Source organism: Melanostigma gelatinosum, assembly GCF_949748355.1.
Source record: "Melanostigma gelatinosum genome assembly, chromosome: 8".
NCBI classification, from domain to species: domain Eukaryota; kingdom Metazoa; phylum Chordata; class Actinopteri; order Perciformes; family Zoarcidae; genus Melanostigma; species Melanostigma gelatinosum.
This window is the reverse complement of record NC_136641.1, coordinates 654,757-675,370: the sequence shown is the minus strand read 5'-3', so window position 1 is coordinate 675,370 and position 20,614 is coordinate 654,757. Positions and strand designations below refer to the sequence as shown.

The 20,614-nt window shown below is 44.5% G+C and overlaps 1 protein-coding gene across 2 annotated transcripts in view; it reads left to right on the top strand.

The window, feature by feature from the left end:
• vps13d (vacuolar protein sorting 13 homolog D) overlaps positions 1-20,614 on the top strand; it is a gene marked incomplete at its 5' end in the record, with an annotated part of 104,145 nt that overhangs the window by 31,947 nt on the left and 51,584 nt on the right. For both annotated transcript variants that reach the window (XM_079273493.1, XM_079273492.1), the window contains 13 exons: positions 107-2,377; positions 2,488-2,639; positions 3,814-4,866; positions 5,272-5,362; positions 6,717-6,843; positions 6,929-7,109; positions 7,934-8,116; positions 16,332-16,491; positions 16,573-16,789; positions 17,822-17,993; positions 18,164-18,279; positions 19,270-19,488; positions 19,588-19,883. In XM_079273493.1, the coding sequence (XP_079129619.1) occupies positions 107-2,377; positions 2,488-2,639; positions 3,814-4,866; positions 5,272-5,362; positions 6,717-6,843; positions 6,929-7,109; positions 7,934-8,116; positions 16,332-16,491; positions 16,573-16,789; positions 17,822-17,993; positions 18,164-18,279; positions 19,270-19,488; positions 19,588-19,883 (5,238 nt within the window). The remainder of the gene's footprint in view (positions 1-106; positions 2,378-2,487; positions 2,640-3,813; positions 4,867-5,271; positions 5,363-6,716; positions 6,844-6,928; positions 7,110-7,933; positions 8,117-16,331; positions 16,492-16,572; positions 16,790-17,821; positions 17,994-18,163; positions 18,280-19,269; positions 19,489-19,587; positions 19,884-20,614) is intronic.

Below are 20,614 nucleotides of genomic sequence, written 5' to 3'. Positions count from 1 at the left end.
CCATTTTACCAAATAAAAGATCAAAATGAAGGACCCAAATATCTTCATTCGTTTGCTTATAGAGGTTTGTAACTCAGGTCATACCTGTTCTTCCCTTTCTTTGAAGATGACACTAAGGCCAGCTCAGAGGCTACTCAACGTGAGAGGGAAGACATGAGTGATGATGAGTACCAGACACCTCTTGCCACCCCGCCAGAGTCTCCACCACCTGAACTAGACATGCCTTTAAAAGAAGAGCTCAAAAGCCCTGACCTTCCCAGCCTCAGATCCCCTGAAAGTACACAGGCCTACAGCAGAAAGCTTTACGAAAAATACTCCTTGTCATTTAAGGATCTCCAGATAATGGTTGGTCGCTGTAAGGACAACTGGAAACATCTTCAAGAGAGTGAGGTAGGGCCGACTCACGTGGTAGAGAAGTTTAATGTGCTGCTGCAGCTTGAGCAGAGACTTCGCTACACATCAGACCCCCAGCTCCCTGGGGCTGTGCTGTCAGGGACTCTACCAGACCTCAAGGTCCATATCAACCTTGAGAAGATGACTGCACTTAGGAGTTGTCTGGCTAGGCTTAGCAGTCCATCTGTGAGTGAAGGGGACATAAGCCAAGAGAGAAGCCCACATATAAGGTCACCTGACCCCCTTACCCTCCGTCATGACAAGATTTTTCAGAGGGAGGACAGCTCCTGGAAGCTGCAAGGCTCAGCCAAGAACCTGACCCAGAGCGTGATGACTTTAGAGCAGCACACACGTGAAGTCCTGGTGGAATCCCGTCTACTATTAGCTGAATTCAACATTAACTACATGCAGCTTGGTGTAGAAAGCGACGGCCGCTACATATCTGTTCTCAAGGTATTTGGCACAAATGCTCATTTTGTCAAGCGCCCTTATGATGCGGAAGTCTCTCTGACTGTCCACGGTCTTCTGCTGGTGGACACCTTACAGACCTATGGCTCAGACTTCGATCTCCTTGTGGCTTCTCATAAGAATCTCAGCTTTGACATACCCACGGGCAGCCTCCGAGAGAGCCAGCCTTCGTCCCCTGTGTCTGCTGATGGCAGGTCCCCTGAGCATCAGGGCCATCATACGGAGTTGTCCTCTGGTATGCCCATGGATAGAATCTCACCCTTCAGTTCTTTTCTTAAAGACCAAGAGGCCCTCATTAAGCTTGAATACCAGTTTGTGAGCTCAGACTGCCCCTCCATGAACCTGGACAGCTCCCTTCAAGTGACAAGCATGCAGGTCAATAACTTGGACATCATTCTCAACCCTGAAACCATGGTAGAGCTGCTCAAGTTCCTCCAGAAGTCTTTTCCCAAAGAGGAAAGCACCTGGACATCGTCAGCGCAACAACACACAACACAGCCTTGCAGTGAGGAAGGGGAGGGTACATATCAGGCCACCTATGACCAGAACAAAGAGCTGACCGTGGAGATCCACCGTCTGAACCTGCTTCTCCTTCGGACCGTGTCCACTGGCACTGTCCTGGGTGCTGAGAAGAAAGGGTTGAAGATTGCCACTGCCAGCATCACTGGCACCAAGGTCAATGTGTCCATGGGCAGTCGGTTGGACATCAATGGTTCACTCGGGTCCATGCAGTTGGTTGACCTGACCCAGGAAGGAGGCAGAAGCCAGTTTGTGGTCAGCATTGGTAGTGCTGACAGTTCCTCAACTCTCGGCGGCATAACATTCCTTGCTGACACAGGAGGTTCTCCCTCAGAAGCTTTAGATTTTCGCCTTATGGAGAAATCCCAAGGAGAGTGTTCCTTGCAACTTCAAATGGCATCCTTGCACTATAACCACTCAGCCAAGTTCCTGAAGGAGCTGAGTCTGTCTGCTAATGAGGTAGAAGACAATTTCCGCTCCATGCTGAAAAGTGCTGCCACAAAAGTGTCAACAGTTCTAGCCACCAAGACAGCAGAGTACAGTGGTAGGGTTTCTCTCTTTGAGACTCCCTCGCGTAGAACTCGAACTCAGAGTCAGAGCTGGCCTTATCCATTTGAGGAGGAGGAGGATCTTCCAATGGAAGAAACTGAATCCGCCTTAGACACATTCTTGGTGAAGCTGACCCTTAATATCAGCATTGAATCACCAGTTGTGTCCATTCCACGTAAACCTGGACACCCTGAGCTCTTGGTTGGTCACCTGGGCAGCATAACAATCCAGAATTTTGTTACTGGGCAAGACTCCGAAGGAGAGAGGTTGCAGGTGTTGGTGAGGGATATTCGACTGTATTCAGTCAACATGAGTCATTTGGTCTTGAAGAGGGCACTCAGAGGGGATAAGGCTGGCGGCATGTCACCATCCCGCAATGGAAGCATCAATCAGGATGAACCTCAGTTCACACGTCATGACTTCTTTGAATCCCTCAGCCGTGGAAAAGGTGAGAATGTTACAAATCTGTTCAAATGTGCTTGGTAATGCAAATAATGCAAGCATACGTTTTATTTGCAGCTTGTGATACATGCTCACATAATCCACTTTCTTCATCAGCTTTCCATATATTGAAAGACACCACTATACAGTTCACCCTGGAGAAAGTTCCCGTTGATGAAGACACACAGTTCTCCTTCCTCACCGCAGAAGAGCCCTGCAAGAGCACAGGGTTACTGAGAATTGAGGGCAAATTTGTCAACCCTGTTCAGGTATACATCGTATCAATACTGTAAATTCTATAATATACATATATAATATAAATAATATAATATATATAATATATATATAATATATAAATAATATACAAGTCTCAAATACTAGCAGTATTTATATAGTTTCCAACTTTAACGAAGAAACATCAGTTCCAAGTAAAGGCCTTGTGAAAAGGAGGGAGTTAGCTTTATTACAATGGCTCTTCAGTAAACCACAGCACTGATCAATCAGTACAACAGAGTCATGTTATCCTGTAATCACCACTCTGCTGCTCTCTTATTCTTTTTAACAGATATGCTGTTCGTATTCACTCTTTATTTCCCACTGTACCATTATTTCCATTATTGTTAAACTACAACGGTTATTGTCAATTCTTTTAACAAAGGCCTTCAGGAAAGAGATTATTTCCATTAAGCTCCTGCAACGTTCTTAATGTGATCTATGCGGGAAGTGTTGAGTTTCATTTATTTTAACTTTGCACTGAATGAAAAAAACGACAAGTAGAACAACTGGAATTATTTAGAAAGTGATTGTTTTCACTTTGGTAAAAAGAGCAATTCAGAGCAACAGATTGCGAGTAGAACATGACTTCTGCTGTAGAATAATGCTATGGACATGAACCTTGTCCTGAATTAATCAAGACAACACATAAGCAGGTCGTGTGGACTCTGCATAAACAGCAAATCAAAAGGTTCCTCCTGAATTAGGACTAACGACCCGTCTCTAATATAAACCTGTTTTAGACAAAGGCCTGGTTCCTTCTGTAGTTGAAATCTATAAAAACCCCAGACAATATGTGATCATTTAAAGTACAGTATAGTAGATTACATTGCAACTTAAAGTAACTTTAGATGTAGCAGCCATCTTCACACTCGACTTAGAACAGAATCTTTGATCAAAGCTTTTCAAGGCTGCACATCCATGGTAAACTCTCACTGGTGGTAATAATAATGGGTTTAGCTCATTAGACCACATATCATCAGCTCTTATTAGGGCATCACACCTTTATTAGAGTATGGAGTTTGGTGACCATCCATAGCTCCACCACCCCCTCTAGTGAACAGAGGTCTAATCAGCCAGAATATGTGAAAACATCTGTTCAATGAAGTTTTTGATTTGGGGTTACTGACTGGTTATTAATTGTATCAATATTTGACGCTCTGGTTCAAGGTGTTCCTGTGCAAGCCTGTGTATGAACAAGTCCTTCAGACACTGGACAATTTGTCCTTGATTGAGGAGCAACGTGTCACACCCAGCCAACCGCCCACACCCCCTCCACCAACTCCTTCCTCCACCAGACCACACCGTTTTCCTGACCCCCAGGGAGGGCTTTTTGCAAGGGACCCCCCCTATCTCAGCTTTTCCCACTTGTCGCTCTCCTCCCCTTTGCCGCTACAGTCTCACCAACCCGCTCTTCACACCTCATTCACCCAGCTAAAGGTCACATTACACGTGGCAGAACTGCAGGTCCAGCTCAGTGCAGATCTGACTCAGGGCTCCCAGGGCTTGGTCAGCCTGTGCTTCCAAGATCTGGAGGGAGACTTTACCAAAGACCACCCCCATCTACTGGCAGTCCAGCTGGCTCTGCGCTCGCTGCTAATGGAGGACCTCCTGGAACAGAACCCTGAGTCTAAGTACAAACATTTGATGGTGTCTCGCGGAGCACCCAAGCCCTCCACCTTCAGTCCAAAGGAGTACCTTTCCCAAAGCTGTCCATCAGCATCCAATGTCCTGTTCCCAGACATGCCCCGCTCCCTGCCTGCTCACATGGAAGAGGCCCACAACGTCTTCCAGCTCTACCAGAGGCATCCCAGCACCCCTCCAGCTAGCAGTCGCAAATCCAAGAGGGACCCGGAGTGTCCCAGCACTCCACCTCCCTCTCCTACCCACCGTACACCGTCCCCCCAGCCACCCCCAGACTTTGATGACTCTTTAGTTCATATCAATGTGCTGCTGGTGGACCAGAACCACCCAGAGTTCAAAACACGCTATGGCAGAGTGGGCCGAAGCGTGGACGTTGACTTTAACTGCCTGGACGTTTTGATCACACTGCAGACCTGGGTGGTTATCCTCGACTTCTTTGGTATTGGCTCCACGGCCAATAATCATGCAGTGAAAGTGCCCCCTATGTCACCTCCTGCTGAGCCCGGACATCCTCTGTACGAGCCAGACCTCAGTGAGGAGGAGACCACAGAGGCCGTCAACACTAAAGTGGACCTAAAGGTAGGTCACTGGACCGAAATGACTATCCGTGCAATAGATGCTAAGAGGCTAAGCCCTGCACTCGCTGAGACACCAGAGCATATTAATGATGGCGCTTTGGTGATCCACTGACGTTTCCTCCAGCAACACAGCAGCTTCACAGTTTTGAGTGAAGTATCTCAAAACGTTTAGATAGATCTGTAAACTATTACTAGATAGTTATAGTATATATGACTGTGGAGACATTCTCTATGGTGACGGATTATTGGATGGTTATACATCATCCAGTGTGGTGAATACTAACTTATTCCTCTGGAAGTGTTTCATTGTTATTTCTAGTCTCTCTCTGCTTTTCTCGGTGTGACTTCCAATGTCAGCTCTGAAGTAAATGTTTGATGATTAAACCTGTCCATGTTTGTATTTTAGGTCCATTCTTTGTCTCTTGTACTAAACAAGAAACTCAACGAGCTTGCCAGAGCGAGTGTGTCCAAACTATCTGCTCATCTGGAAATGTTGGGTGCGTATTTTTACCTTTCTTCAATAAAAAAACAGCCCTCCACACAACGTCATTGTCTTCTGTGTAAATTGGTTGACTCGTAAACATAATTAGATGTTTAATCAGTGGCGGCTGGTGGAACATGTTCTAGGTAGGGCCATCCTATCAATTTCAGCAAACATCCCAGTATGATTTAATGCAAAAAAAATGTAAGTATCAAACACGCATTATTACTTGGCAGTTAAATATTTAACATGTATTCCAACACAAAAAAAGCAGTAAATAACACTTATATAATATAATATAACATGTTTATTTATTGAGATGCCCCTATGGACCTTGTTATAGGAGGTAAAGATCAGGAGAAGTAAACATGAAGTGTAATTATGAATACTGATGTTAAATTAAGCTATGATGAGTTTTCACTGTTAATTTAACATCTCTATTACATGTTGATGCCTCCATGACCAAGTTAAGCAGATGAGACTGAGGACAGCTATGTAGAATAAAAGATGTTCACTTTGTCTAATATGTAGCTTGACAGAGTTCTCATGTGTGTCCTGGTGTTCTCATGTTTCCTTACCTCCTCATCCCTCACGCCCTACCCTGGTGTTCTCATGTTTCCTTACCTCCTCATTCCTCACTCCCGTAACTGTCCATGCTGGATCCGTCCCCGTTGTTTTAAAAAGCTAAATAAATGATTAGCATGACGTCATCCAGCTAGCCAAACCTGTCTGGTGTGCAGCTAGTACAGAAGCTTTGCATGTACTGCTTCCCTTTCCCGCGAGTCTGCTGTCTGATTGTGAGGTCAGGCTGATCTGATATCAGCTCTTTGGCTGCAGAATCTCCACCAAAGTTCTCCTCTCAAACGGGTCTTGGAGGAGGAGTGCTCGCGCTGGCGCTCGCGTGTCGAGACTTCTCCTGACGAGAACGCGCAGCCAGGGGGGCCTGATCGTTCTGGCCCCACGCTGAATCTATTTGAGGGCGCTGATTGGCTAAATTGTATGTCACTCATTTATATCTTGAATCAGCAATTGGCTAAACTGCTTCATAGACCCGCCTCTTTTGGGCCAAAACGATTAGGCCCCCCGAGCTGCGCGTTCTCAGAGTGTCGTGCACACAGGCGGAGAGCACGGGCAGAGAGCACACAGGGGGAGAGCACGAGCAGGAAAAGCATATATTTTGCGCAGATATCATACTTTACACACATTACTGGGTACATTCCATAGTTCAAAAACACAAATATTGACAATTTATATAATTTATGATTATTATTATTTTTTTTGTGTGGCTCATGGTGGGGCCATGCCCCATGGCCCTCTATTGACCAGCCGCCACTGTGTTTAATGTTACTAAATGATATCTTGTGATATAGATGGTGACCTGGCTTTACAAGGCAGTTTAGGAAGTCTGTCCCTGAGCGACCTTACCCCACATGGTAATCTCTACAGAGAGCGCTTCACCACACGAGGAGGGGAGGCTCTTATTTTCAACATCCATAAGTATACATCACAGAACAGAATTATTCTGCATGCCATTGAAAAATCTGTCTTTCTTTGACTCACCTTTGTTTCCTGGTCCATTGAGGTACGGCCAGCCTGATCCTTACCTGGAGCGGGAGTGTGACATCAAGGTGTCTTTGCAGATGGCCTCGGTGCAGTACGTCCACACGCAGCGCTTCCAGGCTGAGGTGGTGGCCTTCATCCAACATTTCACCCAGCTACAGGATGTCCTGGGCCGGCAGAGGGCTGCAATGGAGGGCCAGGCTGTGAGTGCTCCAGTTTGCACCAACATCATTTGATTGTAGTTTGATGGAGCTTGATTCAGATAGCATGCATGCAGGTCACATACACTACCATTCCAGTTTCTACAAAGCTTGATTGGTTCCAGTCAGATGTCTGCTTGAATGGTCTTTCATGCGTTTAGCTAGCTTTACTAACAGATGGCATGTTGTTCAATAGAACGGAGAACAAAACGCTGTACAATGGTTCAACTAGACCGACAATTGAAAGGCAGAAAGAGACAAAGATCCTCTGAGCAACGGGTGAATACAAAGAGAAGAAATCAGCAGTCTTTGGTAAAACAAACTGGAAGCAGACTGAACTAGGAACAGCTTCCTGTTTCAGAATAATGCAGCTGGAACCAGCTTTAATATTTACTTCACAATAGAAATAGAAGGTTATTGTAGAGTTAGCACGATTGGAATATCAGCTGAACAAATCACAGTTTCAGCCTCTTCAGTCTAACTGCCGAGTAGAGTACAGACAGACTCAATCTAGAGCCCAGCTGCACCGTTGAGGATCAATAATGATCGAGGGTCACTGACGCTGTTCTGGATTCAAAAGTACTCTCCTTGCCAAAACAATGTAAATAATGATTTGGTCCGAGTTATACCCTTTATATCTGTTGAAATAGTCGATTCCAAACTTTTGAATGGTTGTATTTATTATTCAGCAATATTTTGATGTCAGAATAATATTTTTCTGCTGTTTCCTGCTCAACTTATTCTCTAAATTGAATTTTCTCCCTCTCTTGTCCCTTTCCTCTCTTCCTCCAAAACCTGTCCTCTCTGTCTTCTGTCTCTCTCTGCAGGTGCGTGATCATCCTCAGCGGGCTTCCAGGGTTCTGCTGGATATTGAGGCCGGAGCCCCGGTCATAGTCATTCCAGAGAGCTCGTGCTCGCCAAGGGTCATTGTGGCCAACCTCGGTCAGCTAAGGGTGCAGAACTGCTTCCTGCCAGCTGGGGCTCATGGGACTTTTTCCCTCCGAGACAAGGTAGAGAAACTCACCATCGCACATGCCTTTTTCCCTTCTCTGGTGAGTCCCGCTGCCGTTCATCCATCCATACACTATGCCCTGGCTGTCCTTTCTCTAACTCTCAATTCATGTATGCATTGAATGGTGTGACCCAACTTAAAACATTCACGCCAGCTTTTGATGCTGCCAACATACCACATACTGGGCTTCCTATTTGAAAACCAATCGGATGATGATTTCTCATCATCTTCTCATTTATTATAAATAATTGTTGGAATGCTGTTAAGCATTCCAACAATTGTTATCCTGTTTCTTTATTGTTGGAATGCTGTTAAGCATTCCAACAATTCCACTTGTTATTCCACTATTTCTTCCGTCCCCCGTTTCGTTGCAACGCTTCTTCTTCTTCATTTTTTAAGCTACAGAAACCGTTCAACTATCAACATGTTCAGCTCCTTCAGCTCATGTCTGCTATGACTTTTTCTATTTCTAACCTTTAAACTTTTTGAATTATTAAGCTTTTTGCAACTTTTTTTTGAATGGGTTTCTATGGAGAAGATTTTCAAATCCTTCAAAAACTTGAAAAACTTCTTCAACTTTCAAATCCTTCAACTTCCTCATACTTTCAGCGACAGACACCATTTCAACTTTCAAATGTTGAGAAAACCCTCAACTATTGCCAACATGATTCAGCTTTTTGATATCTTTTAAACTTTTTGAACTGCAGCAATTTAACGTTTATGATTTTTCAGCCCTTTTCTGACTTTATAATGGGTGTGTATTGCGCAGCTTAGAGTGCGTGATGTCACCACTAGAGTGAAGAGCAGCTTGAGATTCTTGTGAAAAAAACATTTGTATTTTGCCACTGTGTCCACAATCTTCACTCTTCATGCATAATTTCTGGATGTAGAAGTAGCTAATATTGTCCTTGTCGTAGAAAAATTACTGTGGAATCCCACAGATTTCAACATTTGACACGGAAGCCGTTAATTGAGAGGAAAACCAACTTTCTGCTCCATAGAGACCAATGTTAAATTTTGCTTCAAAAACATCTTCCACAGAACACGGTACCCCATTTCTAGATCGCCAGTTAAGCCACATTTTTTACACTACAGACACAATTTTTACAGGATCTGTTCTTCAACTCATTCTTCCCCTCAATTATTAATATCGGAGCAATAGGAGCTACGGTTATGGGAGTTTTGATGATTTGTTTGAGAGGTGTTTCCCTGTTTTATCTCCATGAAATGGCTTCAGGCACACAGGTGTTTGCGATTGAGCCAATTAGTGATGTTGATAAACTCACAGACTCACAGACACACGAGCACATACACTCCTCTCCCTCTCTCTCTGTGTGTCTCTCATACAGTCATTCAGGTCTTAGGGATCTTTAGAGGTCTTTCCCCCCTCCTCTACCCTCTAATAACCTCTGTTTATGTGTCAAACATGATGATTATGTCTCCTCTCCCCCTCCCTCCCCCACCCAGTCCCACCCTTTCAAAATAAAAGCCTCATGGATTAACTGTATTTAAACGTTTCGCTCAAAATTAGGCTTTTTTGTTGAAATAATGAATGCTCTTACTAATACTGCGACAACTACTACTACTGCTAATATTTCTAGTATTACCACTACTACTACAACCTTTGCTGTTGCTACTATTACTACTACTGCTACTGCTATTACTGCTACCATAAATATTATTACTACCACTACTGCTATTACTACCACTACCACTACTATTATTACTGATACCACAACTGCTAATACTGCTATTCCTGCTACTACCAGTACTAATAACCAGTACTAATACTACTACAGCTATTAGTACGACTGCTGATACTACTACTTATACTACTTCTTCTAATTACAAATACTTCGACGACAACTTCTACTACTACTACTGCTACTGCAAATATCACTACTGCTACAACTAGTACTTATTCAAATGCTACTCATACTTATACTGCGAATAATACTTCTACTACTACTACAACAAATAGCACTACTGCTGGAATTCTTTTAAGCTACAGAAACCGTTCGAATATCAAAATGTTCAGCTCTTTCAGGAGAGGGGTGACATAACTTCATATTTGTAATCTTTCAACTTTTTGAATTATTCAGCGTTTTGCAATTTTTTTAAAATTGGATATCTATTTTCAGCAATGTTTTTGAGATTCATTTCAGCTTTCAGCATTCCCACGCATTTTCAGCAGGAAATGCATTTTCTAGTTGACCTTGTTATGTAGATCTGAAATGAACAATGAATACCTGATGGTTTACTGCAAAGTGCTTCAATAAGTAAACCTTGTCAACAACTCTAATGGTCCTTGGTGTTGTGTAACCACTCACTTGTTAAATGTCATGTTTGAAAGAAACAGTCCGACATGAATGATCTTATATCTTACTGAGCATCAGAGGAGGAGACCGAGGTTCAGCCCTCTTCTTCAAACCTGGCCTAACTAATGGAGACACAGTTGAAAGATTGATTTGTTCATCTTGGATGACGGTACCTTGATTAGTAATGCACTTTTATATTGAAACAAAGCCTGCGGTCATCAAATCCCGTCACTTTGTCACACCACACTGCATGTTGACTGAGAGAGCATTGAGCGTCTGAGTGATACAGAGCAGCGGTATTTGATGACGAGTGGGTTGTTACATTACTTGTTACAACTTCTGAAAAGTAAAACATTTGCACATTCATAAATGCAGGTCTTTTCAATGCAGATGGAGGAGATGTGCTTCTAAGGTTATTGGCTTCTTCTGTGGAGAAACCATATCAAACACAAATGGCCAGAGAAGTCTTAAAGCATATCTGAGTGATGAGTGTACCAGTTGGTACCGTTTTGACATTTCCTTATTGTATTGATATTTTATACGACTACTGCATAAGTCCTGTCAGACTTAACTTGTTCTTTTCCAAAATCATGATCATGTCAAAATGTTTCTCATGATTCAATGTATTTCGAGTGTATCTTGAAATCCTGGTCATGACCCATCTTACTGTGAATAAGTTAGTTGGGTGTAAGCCTCTGACCACGTCTACATGTTAGGCCACCTTTGAAGAAGCCAGGCGTGTCAACAGTCACATGAAGCTAACTGCTGAGGTGTGAAGGATCTGTTTGGGAGATAAGTGGTTTTGGAAGGAGAACACAACATAAATGTTGTTTTGGTCTTTCATCAGCATCTTGTGTTTCTTTGTGAAGAATTTTATACTGCATGCTAATTCATACAAGGATCCATCCCATTTCAAGGTACACTATCATGCTTTTGCTTTGGAGTGAAGAAGAGTTGTCACAATATAATTGTTTTACTTTTCAATTTTTGTCCTTCACCAAGTTTCACAGGAGCAGAAACTATCCAATAACACACGACAGTACATGTCAATGAAAACACTTAACTGCACTTGGCAGCAGTGTTGAGATGTGAGAGCATTAGGTTTGTGTTGACATTCATAATGCTCCTGTATTTCACAACCTCTGCTGATTTGGTGTGACATTGCTTTGGCTGTAAACATCGTCCAGCCCTGAGGCCTGTACTGCCAAGCAGGATCAGAGCTTATCCAGCTGTTCAGTTCCACGACAGAGTTCACTTCTTACCGAGGTAATCACCACGGTTACTTACGCTAAACAACTAACCTGCTCCGGAGCAGGTTATGTGTGAGATTAGAGATCAACTCGTATAAAGGCTCCGCCTACTGACCAATCACAGCTCGGTACCTGGATTCTTACATAATATTACACAAGTACGAAGACGTTTAAGTCATAATTCAGACCGACAGCAACAGTTTAAACAGACAAATGCAGAAAGGACAGCTGTCAGTAAATCACTGACTGTGTGAATGTGTAAATGAACAGATTCATAATATCAATGCTTCATCTAGAGCACCACAGATCTGACTGTAATTTCATGTGTGTGATATATTAACTTCATGTGTTGCAGATGTATTCTGATGGCGTGTGACAATATTCTAGCCGTATTCTTTCCTCTGTAACATATATATTCTCTCATCATATATTCATATCATATGGTCATGATGTGTGAGCCGTGTGTTGCAGTGTGACGTGTTGGAGTCCTGTCTTACAGTCACAGACTGGATGCAGCGTTACTCTGCTGCGGTTACTTCAGTGTTTGCTGTGGGTTATTATAAGTTGTGGAAGGAAACCTTCTTACCATGAATTATGTTTTTATATTGAATTGTTACCATGTCTGTTTCACACCAGCGGCCTAACGGCTGAAAGAATAAGACTACATCCAAGCAACACATGAAGTTAGAGAACAGACCCATGTGATCATACTCAGATCTATGGTGTTCTATATGAAGCAGTGATATTATGAAGCTATTGATTCAAACACATTCACACTCAGGGATTCCTTCCTGAACTATGTCTTTATCTTTTACGTCTTCCTCTGATATCATAGTTTTCTCTTTATTTGTAAAATGTGTCCACGGTTGTGATTGGTCAGATGCTGCTCACAAGCAGACTGAGAGGAGCTGGTGGACTTACTGAGTTGATGAGCAGCTTGGTGGGATCATGGTTGTTCGGGTTAGTTAAGCCAGATAGTGTAGAGATGTTGAACCTGCTTGGTGAAACAGGCCTCTGGTTTGCAGTTTGCATGTTTGCGGTTGGTTATGTCAGTGGTTCTCAACTGGTCTGGCTGCGGGACCCACCATCACCCCTTAATGACAAGCCGGGACCCACGACCGTGTGTGTGTGTGTGTGTGTGTGTGTGTGTGTGTGTGTGTGTGTGTGTGTGTGTGTGTGTGTGTGTGTGTGTGTGTGTGTGTGTGTGTGTGTGTGTGTGTGTGTGTGTGTGTGTGTGTGTGTGTGTGTGTGTGTGTGTGTGTGTTTCCTAGGTCTAGTCGTAGTAACGTCTCTGTGTAGTAAACAACTGTCAAATCAAATAAAGAAAGCACACATCAAGTATATTTTAACAAATATTATTCTCATTTTTCAAATTTAACTGGATGGATTAGAAATACATGTTCTTCTCATTTCAAGTAAAATAACAGCTGGATTAAAAAATAAATTACGTAATGAAATTCAATTTAGAAAAAATATTTTCACTGAATTACGCTGCAGCTTTAAACTCAGTCCATTCAGGGTGAAGTGAAAAATCCACAATATTATATTTTTATCATCTTCCAAAAAGAGAAATTAGTGTTTGAAGAATTCACCGTCTGTCCAGTCAGAGTCGAATGACTCTGGTCTCTCTGGACATTTCTCTCTTTTGGAGATCGTCCTATGATTTGACTTTCACGACTCACACCTCAATAAATAGTCCTGCTCTGCTCTCTGTATCCTCGTCTCTCCCCGTGTGTCACAGTGTGTGTACATCTCACTCAAGTCAGGAAACTTGTCAGAATACTCATGTTGGGATCTAAGAGGAGCGTGTTTGGGTTATCAGCATTTAAGAAACTGAATTCTTGACATCAATAGAATTATTCAAATGAATTAAATGGATGTGTGTGTGTGTGTGAGCAAAAGGGGGGGGGAACGAGGGAACAGCTCAGCGACGTGTGACGTAGTTAGGACGTGGTGACGTCTCTCATGCGTGCGACCCAAAATGGCAGTTAGCCAACAGGGGACCCGGCGTCTACATGTGGTGGCTGTTCAGCACGTAGCTAGATTAGCTCAAAGCTATATGTGTGTGTGAGACACTCGAGGGCACGGGGTTACCCAAGGGCTGCTGACTATGTGTGTGCAGGTTAGTGAGAGAGAGGGAGCGAAGAGAGCGAGAGAGAGGAGGGGGGTCATGGATCAAACTCTGTGTGCTGTCCACGTTGTAGTGAGAATGGAGAGCGCTGGCCGTATCGTACACAAAGTGCCGCTGTCGGTAGAACTGCCGGTAGTTATGTACGATAGCAGAGATTCCACATTTCACTCACAGAGCTGATTTAATGAGGAGAGAATATCACACGGAGTGTGATAAAACAAATGAAAATAAATCCCAAATAAAACAGATCTTCATCACTGCGGTGAGATGAGAGCATTGTTTCCTATCACCCCGAAACTCGGTCGGCGAGACGAAGGTCTGGCCACCATTGGTTCAGTCTTTCAGTGATAATACACAAACTCCCATTCACTAGCAGTGACGGATCTAAATGCAGGCAGTTACAGCAGGCAATACACAATATAGCGGGGGTCCGTGGTCCGCGTTGATTGCGCGATGGCGCGGTGTAACAAGACAGTGATTTAACACAATAGGATGCGGGAGTAATAACACATAAATGAATAAGCTATGCTAAGCTATGCTAAACTATACTAAGCTAAGCCCAGATGCAATGAACCTTACTGTGAGAAGCTTCGTTCGATGGGGCTCGTTCCCGTGATGGGAATCGATCAGTCCTCGAGTGTTGACTCGGGAGCGCGGCTCTCGGAGCGGGCGCAGACTGTGAGTAGCTCGGTCCTCAGGAGTCGGTCGCACCCGGTAGCGTGGCTCGCTCTGGAGTGGACGCAGGCTCGGCGGGCATCGGCGCGGCGTTGGAGCTGGCGCGGATGCAGGCTCGGCTGGGCATCGGCGCGGCGTTGGAGCTGGCGCGGATGTGGGCTCCTCGCTGCAGAGGGGAGGCCTGTGGGTTAACGTCGGTGGGGTACGTCGTTCGTACCTCCCGGTAATCATCGGCTGAGGAAGGGGGTTCGTCCTTGTCTTCCTGCCGGAGGATTTGATGAGGCCTGTGGTCCTCATGGGCCTTCCGTCGTCAGCGTGGTGCTGGGGGGGGGAGAGACGAGTCCGATGCATCTTTTGTTCCAGGACGAAGTCCAGAGGGAAGAGAGCGTTTGCATGCCTCCTTCTACCCCGGAGGGATTGGTGGAAAAAGCAATGAGGTGTGAGCTACAGGCAGTTTTGTAGGACAGTGGTTGAACCACAGGGGTCCTAGTGCTGTCTTGGCTCTCGGCCAATGAGATTGCAGCGGTGCATTCAGGTGACTTCAGGAACCATAGCTTTGGGGGGGGGGGAAATTCACACCCTAATGTGAAATTCCTCCAGAGGAGGTTTGCTCTCATCAAACCACAATCAGGATGAAACCTTTGCTTGCAAAAGGGAAGGCCTGATTCTCTTTGTTCACGCCACATGTTGAAGCCATATGGTCAGACCCCAACACTCATATTTGATTGGCTGAGCTTCATCACGTGATGTGATTCACAACGCATTGGTCTGTGTTTTTCCTGCACCACTGAACAAGTGCCGTACATGCTGGAATAATTCCGCTGCATAAAAAAAATGCCCTTCAAAATAAAATCACAACTTTTTATTTTTATTTTTTGTTTTTTTTTGTCAGGCAAAGGCCCGCGACCCACTGAAAACGGGTCCACGACCCACTTTTGGGTCGCGACCCACCAGTTGAGAATCACTGGGTTATGTGATGGACTGAGCTTTCTGCAGTGTGTGTTGCACATATTGTTTATTAGGAATACACCAACTGTCCAAGTTCCTTGGATGTGTTTGTGTTGTGTGATTTTTGACGAGGTTTTATTTAGATTTCTCACAATCTACATCATATACAAAGACCCACAATCCTAACAAGAAAGCAAAGCGGACAGTACAAGTAGAGCCTAAGACTACACACACATCAACAGGCAGCTCCCATGATGCACTGTCCCTGTCTTCAGTCATGTACGATGCATATTGATCAGACAACTTACTTGCAGAAGTTGGTTTATTTGTTTTGATACAGTTTGATCTTAGAATATTCGTGTTTTGGAATATTTACTTTGCTGTCATTGAGAATGTTCAACATACAAACAAATCGGTCAAGTAAGTCCTTTGGACAAAGGCGGACTTCCTATTGAAGTCACACGACCAGCCGTGGAAAAGATGAAGCCACTGCTGTGTTGAACGGTTCAGGAGATAATTGCTCAATGTCACTGAGGTCTTATTGTCTAAAGGAGCATTTAGTGAGCTATCACCTTTAGCAACGGTAGGAGCATTAACAGACACGCGTGTTCTCTTACCTTCATCTTACACACATGGGCACACATACATGCCCCAGCCCTCCCATGCCATCAGTGCTGGTACAGTGCTCCACGTTAAGGAGTTGAAAATGCTGTGATGTGAAGAGATTGGTAACGTCTTTCCAGTCGTAAAACAAAGCAGAGAAACGGAATCATTAGTATTTATTCAAACAATGGCAAATTTAGTTGTGTGTATTTTGAGTTTAAAAAAAGAATCATCTGAATTGTGAGGACTTAATGTGCAATTGTATGTTTGTCCTTTGTCTTGAAAAAGGAGCGTGTCCAGAAATCAGCAGAGCGGAGAAGTGAGCAGGAGAAGCCTCGGACCCCCCCATCCACCTCCAGCTCCTCTTCCTCCACAGGGTTTACCCTCGGCAGGCCACAGGTCCCAGACACACGGAGGGCCACTGAGGGGGATGAACCTCACAGCTTAGGTTAGCATGGCTGCGTAGTCTGAAGAAAGGCCTACAGTGTATCTACTCCTGAGAGTCTGATAATAGATGTTTCCCTGTCAGGAGAGCATGTGTGCCTGCTGGACTGCATTGCTCTGGACCTGCAGGAGATGGATATCTTTGCTGCAGAGCGTCTGCCCTGTCAGCCCAGGGACAGCAGTGGTAAACCTCCTGAGTCCTCAGACCTCATCTTTCCTTCCTACTCTGTGCGCCGCACCGGAGACAACCTGCTGAAAGACTGCTGCCGTCTCAAGCTGAAAGTGGAACGCAACCTGGACAAGTAAGTCCTGCTTTGTACCTGGTCGTGGCAGAAGTTATGGCCTCTTTATAGTGAAATCATGTTGACTGTTGTGGTTCTGCACATGGTCACGGGTTGTTCGTCCATCTGTCCTCCAACGGTCAAGCTCACTGTGACCTCTGGTCTGATTCCGAGGAATACAACAGCGAGGCTGTACGGCTCTTTGTCATCATCGGGGTATCTGTGTGTCTCAGGAAAATACTTGATAGAAACATCATACTTCATACATATATATACTTTATTATACGCCTCTTACTGGACAACAGTGGGCCAAAGCCAACAGTGTGAAGCAGCTCACTTCCTATCCTGTGTGGATAACCAATCATACAAGTAACTCTCTTTATTTACTAAATATGATACAAACTGTTTTATACATCAATTAATCAATCAAATATTCTTGAATGTAGAGATGTCCTGAACTGATCCTAAGGATTGGCTTCTGTGCTGAGCTGGTCAGATTTAAAGAATCCAGTGCTTCAATGAACTGTGTTCTGTCTCTGTCCAGACATTACTGCTCCAACGTATCAGAGATACTAGAGCATGGTAATGGCCATCATATGCATTCATCATAATGTTCTCAGCCCTTCTACTCTCTGAACTTTCAACATTTGACTCGGCACCTAACCCAAACATTTTTTATTTCAGAAGAAGAACTTGACTCTCACATTAATATTCAGGTTCCCAGCTTTAGATGATGGCACTACTATAGAGCATAAACTGTTGACCTGCTATCTCCCCCTAACGATTGCCTGCCCCCATAACAACCATAATATGTCTGTGGAGAGACTTGAGAAATCCGCTGCTTGGCCCAGAGCTTCAGTACCTCATGCCTCTTGTTTCTGAGTGTTTGGGATGACCTATGGAGAGCAGTAGTTCACAAAGAGACCGGGCCTACTTTACTTTGATACATAGCCCTTTTCTCTGTAAAGAATCAGTAGTTATCAATGTACCCAGTGTCAGTATAGGACCATACTCATAATCCAAACTCAGGCTTGTGTTCATGATTGTTGTCAGGGAGCTGAGCCATGCAGTACCTGACATGTCCATCCACGGAAGCCTTTCCTCAGTACACTGCTCTCTGGACCTGGAGCACTACCAGCTGATCAGAGGGCTGCTGGAGAACAACCTGGGAGAGCCTGTTGAAGATTTCCTGAGACCCTACAACCTGCAGGACCCCAGCACCTATGTGAGAGAGCAACCATCGGGACAGTTTACTGCAGTCCGTCGACATCTCTGGAGCAACACTGATGTCTCTTCTCTGTCTCTTTTAATCATCCTTTTGTCAATTGCATGTCATTTTTCCAAATAATCCTCTGCATGTCCTAGTTGATGGACTGATGTTTTGTCTCTGCTCAGACGGTGTTAGGTGGAGATGTCTACACCAGCTTGTCATTCCTGGTGGACATGATGGGTGTCAGCCTGGAGCTCTTGGACAGCCCCACACCCACAGAACATAAGCGCTCATTAGCAAGGTGGGCCTTTTCTATCTTCTTCAATAACAGGGTTGTAAGAAAATATCAATCTACTTTATAGAGTTTTTAATGAATAGTTTACACAAAAGGTTGCTCAGACAGAATAAACAGTGGAGCTATGATGTTGGATGTTACAGGGGCTGCAGATCCAACTGTTCTGATTGAAGACAGTGTGTTCTTTGTACTATATTTTCATAAAATGAAATTTTGAAAAATTGCAAGGTTTTGCCTTGCTTCAACATATTGAATAGTAACTCCTGTATCATGATACGGATCATATCGCCCATAACAACCCGCTCTATCCATTAATCCACCGCCACCCTGAATAATAACTTGTGTTTAAATGATAGTCCGTGGGACAGATGGGAACTCTCCGGGTAGCCCTGCACTAAAACCATCAACTTCTCCATATGTACTGTGGACCAATAACATGTACGCAGGATTTCGCAGGATTTCTGCTGGCTGTGACTGGTTGTTCCTCGTCACATGGCATGCAGTGCGTGGTGCTGCTTCCAAAGGTTCAGTGTGTGTATTTAAGGCCGCAAGACATTATTTAACGATGCCAACAAGGCTGTGACACACGGCTGTGACTCAGGCGGTAGTTGTCCACTCAGTGCAGGGTTGGCAGTTTGATCCCCGCTCTTCCTGTCCACTTAGATGTTAAATGGTGAAATGCTTTGAAAGTGTTTAAGTTATTGATATTAATGTAAAACATTTACCATCACCATTTAACTGCTGCTGTGATAGTTTAATAACATCTGCTCAGTCATTTTGAATACAATGTGGTCAGATGGTGGGCAGACTAACATACACTTTCATTCAGTTATTGTAATGTTCAACAACGTTGTGGTATATTTTCATATAGCTAGTTCATCTCTAACCTGTGATGGGCCAGTTGTAGATTGCATTGCTGTGTTGTGTTGACCTTTTACTGACAACAAAGATAAAACGTTGTCATTTTGATGTTATGTTTGTATTTCTCCTGCAAAGGTTTGACTTCATGAAATCCAAGCTTCTCTTTGAGAGTTTGTCCAATGGATCCAAGTCTATCAACTTGGTGTCTCACTCCCTGCTGGCGTACGACACCCGGTGCGCCGAGCCGAGCCCGGGTAGAGCTGATGGAGCAAGGCCCAATGTCTTTGACTGCATCCTCCAGCCCTCCAAAACAGGCACCAACCGGGCCTCACTGCAGCTGGAGCTGCATTATAGGTACAGTGGAACATGTCCAAACACAAATAGAACTTGAGATTGAAGTAGTGTCGGATAGGAAAGACTTGGTCACACATGATGTGTTCCACCTTCTGACAGATCTACACGTGACTCCTCCTGCTTCACGGTGGTCCTCAACAACCTACGGGTGTTCCTCATCTTCGACTGGCTTCAGCTGGTGCGAGACTTCCTGCGGGTGCCGGTGGAGAAGCCATCCGGCGGTGCTGAGCCTCGTCAGCGTTGGCCCAGCAACACCACCACTGACTCGGGCACCGCCACCACCAGCACCATCGGTGCCGTAATGCCAAAGACAGTCAAGAGCGGTGTGGTCACCAAGAGGTCCACGGTGCCGATCACCCAGGACCGCTGCCTGGAGGTCAAGATCAACGTCACAGGTGAGAGAAGAATGATGAAGATAGGAGTATACCCTGAACCTCTTTGATTGGTTTTAAATACTATAAGTAAGGTACTACACACACGGGGGCCATGAACTCTTCTAAATCCAACTCTTGGCAATAAATCACATTTGATTTATTAGAAGTGAAGCATCATTAGAATGATAAACACATGTCGTTAAAGAGCTTGTTGAAGCTGGATCTCTGTGGCTCCTGCTAATGCTGCTGTCACTACCGTCAGTGGAACTACGATTACAGCCCTCACTAGCAACCACACAGGCAACACCAGAACAGCTCGGCAACCACATTGGAGCACCTACTATGCCATGATGGGAACACTGGTCACCACCGAGCATTCTCATGCAACCCACTTCCAGCAGTAACACCTGAGCTACGATCAGCAGACACCGTATCTGCTGCTGAACCTTTCACAAAGCACCTGACTATCCAGTGAGCTCTGTCAAAGGTCCCATGTTGTAGAAAGTGAGATGTGCATGACTTGTTCTGTATGAATACTGTGGGAGAAATGCACACAGCCCTAATTCAGAAACGGTGTCTCTAAACTGGCCGTCGGGACCGTACAGCTTGTGATGTCACCAGTAGAAGTGTACTTGACACACAAGGAGTCCCCGGCTGCAGTGACACTGGACAGTGCAGATGCGAAAAGACAGGAAACGGTGACCAATCGGAGCACACTGGGCGTTTTTGGGAGGAGGGCTTAAAGAGACGGG